The sequence below is a fragment of the Caretta caretta genome, chromosome 5 (assembly GCF_965140235.1).
Source record: "Caretta caretta isolate rCarCar2 chromosome 5, rCarCar1.hap1, whole genome shotgun sequence".
In the NCBI taxonomy this organism is placed as follows: Eukaryota; Metazoa; Chordata; order Testudines; family Cheloniidae; genus Caretta; species Caretta caretta.
Window position 1 is genome coordinate 15,763,530 of NC_134210.1, and position 12,132 is coordinate 15,775,661.

Sequence of the window (12,132 nt, forward strand, 5' to 3'; positions counted from 1 at the left end):
CTGTTCCATGACTGGAGCTCCTAGGTTATATGATAATGCAAATAATAAATAATAATAATAAAAGATGTTCTAGAAGGTACATAGGCTTTTAAAAGCTTGAAATATGTGAAGAGGGAGTTGTACAGTTTGTAATCCCTCAGAGTTTGGTTTCCTGAAACACTTAAAAACTCAAGGTAAAATATGGTTATATTTCCATGGTCAAACTCATAGCAATTTATAAAAGAGGAAAAACATTTTTGCACAAGTTTTATAAAATAAAATGTAACAATGTAAATCAATATAAACCAGAGACATTTGAAAAGAATATATAAATAATACCATTTAAGACCTGGGAGGAACTTTCTTTGTTGTATAAATTAACAGTATAGTAAACAAGGAGTTTTCTGACAGTCATGCTATCAATTTACAAATTATTGTCCCATCTGAAGATATTGGCTTAGAACAGATGAGAAGCCATCCTTAGAAGTGCATGTGTGCATGCATGTTCAGAAAACACCAGTTTGGTCTACAACTTCATTCATATATTGGGCACTGCTGTTTCACAGACGAATTAGGGTTTGTTTCAATAGCAGATATGCATAATATTTTAGGCCTTTTAAAATATTGGTAGATGCCGAAGAGGTTTTTTTTTTTAAAGTATGCTTTTAACTATCTCTCTCAAATGCATCTGATTGCAACTCTCTTGAAAACTGCAAGCTGACAGGCTATGGAAGGTTTCTTAGCTTTGAATAGCTGTGGTTTTGTTTTGCCATTTTTAAGTATATTTTTCATTTTCTTACTAAGTTTCAGACATGATGTCATTTTGAGAGGTTCCTATATTTTGGTGTTGGTGGTTGCCTCATTGTCACACACTTTGATAAACTTTTGCAGATTTAGGGATGTTGCTGCTTCTATTTTGAGAAGTTCACTAAAACATTAAGCTCAATACTCACGTAATCAGGAAGTGGAGAGTCATCTGAACTGAGGGAACCTCGCAAGGTTTGTGTGGCTTGCTCCAAAACTTTGTTGTGTTTTTTAGACAACAAAGAAAACAAACTGAAAAAGAACACAAAAATCGGAAAATGTTTACTATAATAAGAATTCACAAGCGACCCTCTACTTCCAGTAAGCTAGACTATTCAATTAGAAGAAACTCTCCATAATATTTCCTTGAATTGGGAGATTTAAAGAAAAATACAATGCACATCAATTGTATGGGTAATATATGCTTTACATCTTAGGTAAGCGAAAAAGAACTTTGAATTCCATACTATAAAATATGGAGAAAGAATGTTAAGTTTTCATGCTTAAATATTCAAAAGTTTGGGAATAACAAAGTTAAGATTGTATGTGCAACTTAAATTCTGCTCCTGTGTATTCATAATAATTAAGTCTTCAAGCTCACTATCTCAATGCAATATACTTATTTTCCACAACCTTGGATACATTGTACATTTCCCCCCACTTTTTATGTTTCAGTTTGTTAATGTTCTAGTACATTAAAAAACCCCCAAGTTAATAAAGATATGTATTTTACAAATTTAGTCAGCAATCCCATACTATAAGTTTTCTTTTCAAGGAGCAGCAGAGACTTCAGGTGCAATTCAGAGGATGAGGAACTGAATTACAAAGGTAATTCCTCTGTGAATTTAGAGGGGCTTTGTATATCTGCATTGTTTTTTATTATTTTTAACTTCTTATACTTTGGGTGGAAATTTCAAAATCATCTAAGTGACTTACATCCTTATAAAAAGTCTCACTAAAGACATTCCCTTATGCTCAGAAATCACTTTGGATCATTTAAAAGTCCTGTGCTTAATCTTTACTAATTGGGGTAAGCACTGTGTATTCCCCAAATAAATTATTTTACATGCACCACCTGGCATACATAGTACTATGAGATGCTAAACAGATGTACTAAATCTGAAGAAAAATGTAAATTATGCAGTCCGTAACTGTACAGATTCATAGACAAGCCCAGAAAGGAACACTGTGATCATCTAATCTGACCTGCATAACAAAGGCCATAAAATTTCTCTGAATTAATTCCTATTTGCATTTGAGCCTAACTTTTAGAAAAACATCCGATCCTGATTTAAAAAGTGCTAGTGATGGAGAATCCACTATAATCCATGCCAAATTACCAATGGTTAGTTACAGTTAAAAAAGGGGCACCTTATTTCCAGTCTGAATTTGTATGAGCTCCTCGGCAGTGAATTTACTGGTTCAGGTTAACTACACAGATGAAAGTACTATTTTAGAAGTTATGTATTTTAAAGGGACTGCTCTTTAGTGCCACTGGTGTTCCTTTGTTGAGTGTCTTCACTGTACCCTTCACTATTTTGTACATCACCTAATCTTTCTCTTCAGGCTAAAGAACTTCAAGAATCTGGCTTCATATGTAAATCATGCATAAACTGTTTTGTTGCCCTTCAAGACTTTGTTGGTCTCTGCTACTGTAAATCATTCTCTAGGTGAGGTGATCAAAGCTGAACACTGTACATAATAGAACATCAAAGTGACACAATGGCCAAGAATTATGGGGTTTTGTGTGTTTAACCTGATCTATTACATTATCATAAAAATAATTCACAGGCAGTTTACTGCTTCTTACTTTCACTTCATGCATGTAGGTCCCTTCACCAGGATATCCATTTGTTTTAATTTTTCAGATTTTAAAACTTTACCCTACCACACCCCGCAAAAAATTAAATCAAAATTTATTTTCATTAAGGATAATAGATGATTTACAAGTTGGGTGGTTTGATGGATAAAACACTGGCCTTTCAATCAATCAGTTTAAATCTATCCTTCAGCTCTCAATCACATTAAACTCACAGGTTCAGCTTCGTTTTCAGATGTATGGGTATGTTCCTGGACGTTGATGTTTAGGTAGAGCATGACTATAAATCTTAATATTTTAAACAAATTTAATAGGGAATGTAATCGTTATGCTGTATATTTATTGTAAACACAAAGACATCACAATACTGTACTGCCTTGTCTAATGTTAACACAGAGATGGTGCTTTAAAGACACAGAAAGACAGGTCCCTGCCTGAGCATCGTACAATCTAAGGGAGGCAAGGCATAGGGAGACAGGATGTAGTCAAGGAAGTGGAAAAGCAAGGAATAGTGTTGCACAACAGAAAGCCAAGAAATTGTCTGTTTAACATATGCACCACAGTGTTTGATGGAGAGATATGAAGGAGGAAAGCAGCTTGAATGATGTAGATGAGAGAGGTCATTCCAGGCATATAGGGCAGTCATGTAAGGAAGTATGGCAGTGAATGTAGGAGGACGTAAACTGAAGGTGAAGGCAGAGGGAAGGCCCTGATGTCAGTAGCAGTAGGAAATAAAAGACTAGGATAAGTGCTCAGCACTTTCTGACAATCAGAACCCCTGTAAGGTGCCTCGAGTTGAGTATCCAAAAAATGGAGACCTCCAAAATTGCTAGTCACTTTTGAAAATCTTGGCCTAGAAGAATGCAGGAGCAGAGCTGTGTACAGCCTTGAAGTGTTCAGCCTTTGGGGTTGACAAATGTTATATTGCCCTACTCATACCATACATTTACTAATTCACAAATCATACAATTTATTACTGTCTGGATCCCTGCTTTATGAAGCTCCCCAACCTCTTTATTGTAATTTCTAACTTTTCTTTTTCTCCCAGGCAGTTAGCTTACTACTTTTATCCTCAATCCATTCACCACCTCTATTTTCGATCTCCCCATATTTTATATTTTACACACAGAGACAAAGGACAGACACTTTTGCTTCTCTTTGATGGCTATAACCATTCTGAAAGTGTGATGTGCCACCAGAACAAGGTAAGAGAGAAACTCAAAAGACACTTGAAAATCAACCATGTTTTAGTTCTGGATATGGCTCACAGACAGCACTGGTCTCATTGGTCAATTATAGCCTGTTTGAGGTAATCAAATGTCCATGCAGATTCTTTGAGATCTCTCAGTTGCCTTTGATACCACTGACGACAAGGCTGCAGTTCTTGGCAAGGATAGAATAAACCATGCTTGAGTGGCTCCATTCCTTTATCTTGGAGAGAATCTACATGGTAGCACTGCTCCAAGAATCCCTCTTTTGGAGGGTACCATAGGGCTCTTCCTGTTCAACATGCTTGTGAGACAATCAGAATATACAGTGACACAGTCTGAGGCTGCAGTGCTTTCACTTTGCAGATAGATCAATAATTATGTGATATCGTAACTGTTGAAATATTCTCAGTTGCTTAAACTACTAACTCCTGGATTTAAAAGGGAGGGGAACTGGAGATAAGGCACTCAGATAGTATGGTAATAGGCACAATGTAAGCTAGATTGATTTCAGAGAGCATTTCCAGAGAATCCACCTCAGTTCTGGAACCTGCTTCCTCACACTGGTTCATCAGAACCTGAATTTGTTAAGCTCATATATTTCCCTGCCACCCCTGCATGTTTTTCTGGAATTGTGGACTGAGTGAGTTTTATCTGGATGGTTGGAGAGTTTGGATTGGTTTGTGTCCTAATTTGAATGTTTTATTATATAATTCTTCTACATGCACCCAGAGCTCTGGATGGTCATAATTGTAAAAAACTTTTTTTTCTTGGTGCAGTCAATTATATCCTAGAGGTGACATGATTTACCATAAGTAGAAGAGCTCTGCTGTTGTACATTCTTTTATCATCTCCTGCTGGCTTATTTTCAGAGCATTCATAAGGATTTAGAGCTGGTATAAGATTTCACAAAAATCACTAATATTAATTAGTCATTTATTAGAGAATATAAAAGTGACAACACAAAACAGGGTAAATATAAGCTAGTGACACCCACTAACAATGAAGTGGTGGTGTTAGCATTGGGGAATGCTTGGTAGTCTCTCTTGATGGGCACCAGGGTGCAGCAGCAGAGCCTACTCTGTTCATATGTTACATTTATATAAACAAATATATACATTTATATAGCCAGTTTCATAAAATAGTATGCAAGAGGCAGAATATTTCCTAGGTTAATATACTATAGATACAAAATCTTTTGGGGACCTGAGAGACAGTTTTAGTGCTTTGAAGAGCAGAGAGAACTCAAAACTTTTCTCTCTGCAAAAGTGTTGATCAGAGTTTGAGCAAGTCTTCTTTGTTCTTTATTTGCTTAAAATACAGTCAGTATCTTTTACAGCATGTAGAGTAAGTTGCTCACACTAACAATATCCTGTTTCTTTATTGTTATCCAAGAACCTCTGCAAAAGACAAGAGATTTTTGCAATATTCTTCTGAGGGGGTCAAGAGGAAATAATTAGTTTTTCAAACCCACACCTTACCTTTTCTCTTAAGAGCCAATTCAATGTCCTATCCGTTCCCAACATCTCTTCAGTCTGTGTCATCTTAGGAATAGTATTAATAGCTTGATTTCTATAACACTTTATATTCAAATTCCTTATCAGTCATTATCTAATAAATCCTCACAACTACCTTTATGATAGCTGTATATTGTCCTCCCTATGTTACAGATGGAGAAACTGAAGCAGAATAATGAAGTAACAAGCCCAAGACCAGAGGGAATCAGGATCAGAGCTGGTGTTAGAAATACAGCTTCCTGAGTCCTAGCCCCAGGATGAAACTATCACTGAACCACACCTCTCTCAATTAGTCTGATATACAAATAGTGTTAGATAAGATTAAGAAATACTAATCCTTTGTGATAGGTATAGGTGGTGATCAATACCTACAGCATTCAGGATAATTCAATAGATCTGAAGACAGTGAAAATCTGTATCCCAGAGAAAAGTGGATCCATCTACAGTCTTTTATCAAGATATCTACCTGGTTAGGCCTCATATCAGCCTCCCACCAATCGGCAACTGTTATAACTGGAAACACTTGGATAAGACTACTGAAAGTGAATAAGAAAACAAAAATAAGATCATCCAGGATAATGGCATACACAGCAGCACAGTTCCTTTTCCCTTCCCAAATCCAGTTGCTGTTTTACACAGTAAATTGCTCATTTGCAGACAGATTTTCAGCTTGTCTAAAGCTTGGCTTTGAAAACTGGTTGTTTACCTGCAACGGGGAATGCAGTGTTACTTCTGCAGTCATTAGTACTGCTAATTCAGTAGTGTCATCAAAACCATCTAGTGCTGTGCAGACAGCACCTTTGGTTAAAACTGATCTAGAGGTGTCTAGTGCAGTGAGTTCAAGGGCAGATTAAGCAAAGTGTCTCAGTCTATTTCGGAAGGTACAGTTCATTTCAAGAAGAGGAAGAATGCAGCTCTGGAAAGAAGAGGGACTTCACCATAAGTAGCTTTTTGGGGAAAACCCTATGAGCTGCTTTGGCTGCAAAGGGAATTTAAATACAAAACACAGAATAAGGCAGCAGGATTTTGAGTAATGCATTTCTTCAGCATGTGAGAATGGAAACATACACAATATTAATCCTCCTGCACAGAACTGGAAAACATATGGCAAAATGAATCCCCCCCTTCCACGACCCCCCAGGAAAATAGAGGAGGATGAGTGAGGAGAGGGGAAGGAACAGCAGAATTAGAGAGAGAAAAAAAAGGTTGCCTCATTCCCTCTTCTTGTCTGATTTTCCCTTTTCTTCCTATAATTTAAAAGGTCAGATAATTTAATTAGGAGATTAGCTGCTGAAACCTCCCCTATCAATTTCTACTTCTGGTGGGTGTGTGATAAGGTGAACTAACTATTAATTTCAAAGAATTCCTGGGATGCGATGAAATTAGGCAAAGGAAAATATAGGCTGAATATCAGGAATAACTGCTGAACACTTACATCTCAAGGAGTGTGGAACAGTGCAATGGCGAAGTCTGGGGAAGCCTCATCACTCAAGACACTTAATGAATTAGAATAATAATTTGCACTTTGTGTAGCACCCTCTCTCCGAACATCTGAAAGCAACTGGTAAAATATTAATTCAGCCTCAGAGCACCACCTAAAGGCAGTATTGTTATTCCCATTTACCCGTGGCAGAGTCATAAAAAGGTCTCCTAATTCCCATTCATATGCCTTAATCACACTTCTACTTCTGCCTATTTAAGACTAGACTGGACACAACAATGGAAAAATATATAGTAGGAAAAAATCCTTCACGGTCAGGGTGGATAGACTAAATAAGATGACGATAGTGTGGGGTTTTCCAACATTGCTTTCTGTGATGATATGTAATTTATATATTAACAATGTACTCAAGTTCAGAACAGTTAAAGCTCAAATACACAGGGACCTCCTTACCACATCCTTTCATAAGAATGCTTATGAATCAATGGACCTCTAAAATCACACTAGAGAACAGGAAGACCAACTTCTTAAGCACATATCTATAATGTGTAGGGGAAAAAAAACCCTGAGTTATCATGGGAGACCTCAAAGTTTCATGCTGCCAGTACTAAAGTGTCCTTAGGCAATTGTCATAAATAATTGTTAGGAATTCTAACTCGGAAGGCGTTGAATCTAACATTAGGGAACTGTATATTAGACCTGATCTTGACAGATCAATTCCTCTTTATAGCAGAACTAAAAATTAGTGGTTGAATAGCTGCAAGTGACCATGAGTTGATTATTTTGTTTATGTATAACAAATGTAAAGTCCAAAGCAGTAAAATATATATATGGTGCTTTTAAAGGATCAAAGAATTAAAACAATTATGAACCAAATCAGCTGGGATAAAGAATTTTAAAAGACAACTGTCAATGATAATTGGAAACTGTTTAAAATAATTTTACTAGACACCCAATACCACAATTAAGAAAGAAGAGAAGCCGGGTTAAAAAAACAACAACAAGCTGTCTTCGAAGGGATGTGAAAGTAGCTATTTTTAAAAATATATATAACAAATAGAAAAAACGGGGAAGTTGGTAGTAATGAATATAAATTAGAAGGTAGGAATTACAGAATATTGATAAAGGAAGCAAAAGAACACAAGCAGAAATCAATGGCTAACAGAGCTAAAGAAAATAATGAGTTTTTAAAGTATATAAAGAACAAACAAGTTCTAAAAATGATATTGGTCCCACACTAGAAATGGTAGATGAATAATAATGCAAAAAAGGCAGAAGCGGTCAATAAATATTTCAGTTCTGTATTTGGTAAAAAAATATATGATGTATTTATATCTTATGATGAAATACTTTCCATTACAACAGTAACTAGTGAGGATGTTAAAAAGCAGCTACTAAAATTAGACACTTAATATAATATACATTTTTGATATAATATAGCTAAGACTTCTGTAAGGCATTTGGCTTGGTTCCACACGACATTTTGATTAAGAAATTAGAACCACAGAAACTCAACATGCTATACACTAAATGGATTAAATACTGGCTAACAGATAGGCCTCAAAATGTAATTGTAAATGGAGAATAATGATCAAGTAGGTATGTTTCTATTGGTCAATCACAGGGATCAATTCTTGGCATTATACTACTTAATATTTTTATTAATGACCTGGAAAAACCCCAAAATCATTACTGATAAAATTTACAATGGAACAAAGATTGGAAGAGTGGCAAATAATGACAAGCATAGGTCACTGATATAGAACAATCTTGATCGCTTTGTAAGAGAGATACAAGCAAACAATAACCATTTCAATATGGCTAAATTTAAATGTATACATCTAGGAACAAAGAATGAAGACATATATTCATAAGATGGGGAACTCTATTCTGGAAAACAGCGACTTGGGATGGGGGATCATGGTGAATAATCAGCTGAACATGGAGCTCCTTGTACAATGGTGTGGGTGAAAGGACATATGTGATCCTCAGATGTTTAAACAGGAATACTGAATAAGCACAGAGAGGTTATATTGCCTCTGTATTTGGCACTGGTACAACCACTACTAAAATACTGTGTCCAGTTCTAGTATCATACTTCAAGGAGGATGCTGAAAAACTGGAGAGGGTTCAAAGAAGGGCCACAAGAGTGATTAATGGATTGGAACATGTGCATTATGGTGATGGACCTCAAGGAGTTCAGTCTATTTAGCTTATCCAAGAGAAAGTTAAGGGATGACTTGATCGCAGTCTATAAGTATCTACATGAGGAACAGAAATTTGATAACAGGGGGTTCTTCAATCTATCAGATAAACACATACTAACATTCAACAGCTGGTAGTTGAAGGTAGACAAGTTCAGAGTGCAAATAAGGTGCTAATTTTTAACAGGGAGAGTAATTAACCATTGGAACAACTTACCAAGGGTTGTCGTGAATTCTCCATCACTGGAAATGTTTTAAATCAAGACTGGATGTTTTTCTAATAGATATGCCTAGATCAAACAGGAATTAATTCAGGGAAGTTCTATGGCCTCTGTTTTGTCAGAGGTCAGATTAGATGATGACAGTGGTCTCTTCTGGACTTAAAAAAAAAATCTATGAATTTAAGGAATGCCCTACAACAAATACTAAATGAAAAGAAAGAGAGAGGAAAGGCTGCAGTAAAATTTGCATATATTTTTATTTTGTGGTTTGCCATCAGACATAACCTAAAGAAAGAGGCAGACAAGACAAACAAATCTTTGTGGAAGATGGGTTTTCTGGCATAAAGAAAATCAATATAATTAAAATGGGTAAACTGGCAAAGGTCTCATCAGAACTACACTCTTGCATTAGCACCCTCACAGACCCACGCAACCATACAGAAAGGCAATATTAGCATTGGATCTGTATTGCTATTATCCATGTCCCTATTTGTAATTAAAGCTGCAATGATTAATCAATATATTTAATTACATAAATCATTTTTTTTTATTTGAAAATGTTTAACTGACTATTCAGGCAGGCAGTGACATTAGGCTTCAATCCTGCAGCTGCATGCATGTCAGCTGAAGGACTCCTGTGTGAATAAGACTGTAGGATTGGCGACATAATACTCTAAAGTTCCCTGCCTCCTCTGATGGTAAGAGGAGAAGTCAAAAACGACACTGAGGTTTGGAGCCTGGGTGATGAGGAAGATGGTTGTGTTAGCAACAACAGCAGAGAAGAGAGGAAGAAGAGAAGGTATGGTAGGGAAGAGGAGCAGCTCAGAGTTCCCCAAATTGAGTTTAAACAGGTGCTAGGATGTCCAGGAAGAAGTGAGAGGTTGAAAGAAAGGGGTAAGGTCAAAGGAAGAAAGGTAAACTGAGAGTTACTGGAACAGAGAAAATAAACAAAACTGTGAGAGAGAAGAAAAGGGAACCAAGGACAGAACCTCTCCCTCCCAAACACAAACAAACTCTCTCTCCCTCCCTCCCCCAATTTTCAAGGACGGTAGTTAATTTTATCAGATCAATCAAAAATAATTAGTAAAATCTGTGAGTATGGGAATACTCAAGAACTATAGCATTGTTTGTAATTGGTGTGTGGAGACCCAGAGGTCTCATGTAATTCCCCTTTCAGGAAGTACATGATGATAAACTGAGCAGCAGCTAAACACACAAAAAAAGCCATGCAGCTGTAAACACAGCCTAGTGGGACAGAAATTGGATGAACATGGTGTTATAGGGAATTTGGGGGACACTTTAGGATATTATGAATACCAATATTGTAAAATAGCAATGAGTTGTGCCAGATATGCCGTGTAAGGTATCTGCAAAAATGTTCTAATTTGCCAAGTATGGTAATCTTGCGAATGTGTTTGTATCACCTTTGTATTGTAAGTTATATGTATGGTATGTCTGTAGTTCCAAACTTGTGCTGTGCATCTGGGTGACATCCCCAGACAGATTGGCATCAGCACTGCCTAGACTGCTTCATGGCCCACCAAGGGGCATCAACTGTACAATGAACCCATTGAAAAGGCCAGGGGCTACACCTTATGACTCAGCAAGACATGCAGGGGCATGCCTATGGATAGAATTCTAACACTTCCAGGCCATGTGCTGGGCAACTTGTGTTTGGAACAAAGGAAATAGAAGCTGCATGCCAAAAGACTATAAAAGGCAGCTGCATCTTCTCCATTATGTCTTCATCATTCCTGCTTCTTACCTTTGGAGTAACCTTTCTACAAAGGAAGCTCTGAACAAAGGACTTCCATCCAAGCTGTGGATGTGTTCCAGAGGGACTTTCAAGCCAGCAAACTCACCAATACTGCTAAGAACCTGATATATGTAACTTTCAAGTCTCTGTATGTATGTGACTGTTTTATCATTTAACCTCTCTCTTCTTGTTCTTTCTTTTTTCTTTATAATAATCCTTTAGTTTTAGAGACTAAAGGATTGGCTGGCAGCGTGGTATTTTGGGTAAGATCCAAACCTATATTGACCTGGTAACGTGGCTGACCCTTTGGGATCAGAAGAACATTTTGTATAGTGAGCAGAGTTTTTTAAATAACTTCTCACTGTCCTGGCCCTATATGCTGATTAGGAGCCAGAGAACTGGAATACAATAAAGGGGACTGTGTGATTTCTTTTTAGCTTTTGATGACCAGTGTAGGGGATCAGAAGCACAGTTTGTGACTGGTTGAGGAGTTTAACTTTAATGTTACCCACTAGTCTTAGGAGTATTTGTTCTCCCTTTTGCAGCGTGCCCTGACGTTGGCATTTCCAGTGTGGGCTGCCCTAGGCACACCTGGGGCACACGTGGGTAGTTATGTACTCTAATATTACAGTAATATTCTCTGAATTATTGTTTCTCTTCTCTCTCATTTTCACATGCCAAGTGTATTACTGTCCTCAATTTAAAAAAGTAATAAAGTTACAAAATTAAATACAGGCCATAAAGGCCATACATTATAGAACCACACCTTAAACTGTAGCTGTAGCTCACGAAAGCTCATGCTCAAATAAATTGGTTAGTCTCTAAGGTGCCACAAGTACTCCTTTTCTTTTTGCGAATACAGACTAACACGGCTGTTCCTCTGAAACCTTAAACAATGGTATTCTACAGCTTGTATTTCACCATCATAATTCCATTAGAAAAGAACCCCTTTATATAAAGACATGAGAATAGCTTAGACTCAAAATTTTACCTCTTTTAAAGTTAATATAATCTTATGGAGAACGTCCTCTATGTTGTAGCTGTACCTTTGGTTTTTGAGCTACTGTTTAATGGATCACTGAAAGAAAGATAATATCTACATAGGGTCCCATTATAAACAATAATTTATACTCCCTCTGTTGGCTCATTAGTCACAATCAAAATATTACTCCACAAGTTTTAC

General features: G+C 36.8%; 1 protein-coding gene across 5 annotated transcripts in view; it reads right to left on the reverse strand.

Moving 5' to 3' along the window:
* DYM (dymeclin) overlaps positions 1 to 12,132 on the reverse strand; it is a 385,584-nt gene that overhangs the window by 91,692 nt on the left and 281,760 nt on the right. For all 5 annotated transcript variants that reach the window (XM_048851023.2, XM_048851027.2, XM_048851022.2 and 2 more), the window contains one exon: positions 933 to 1,035. In XM_048851023.2, the coding sequence (XP_048706980.1) occupies positions 933 to 1,035 (103 nt within the window). The remainder of the gene's footprint in view (positions 1 to 932; positions 1,036 to 12,132) is intronic.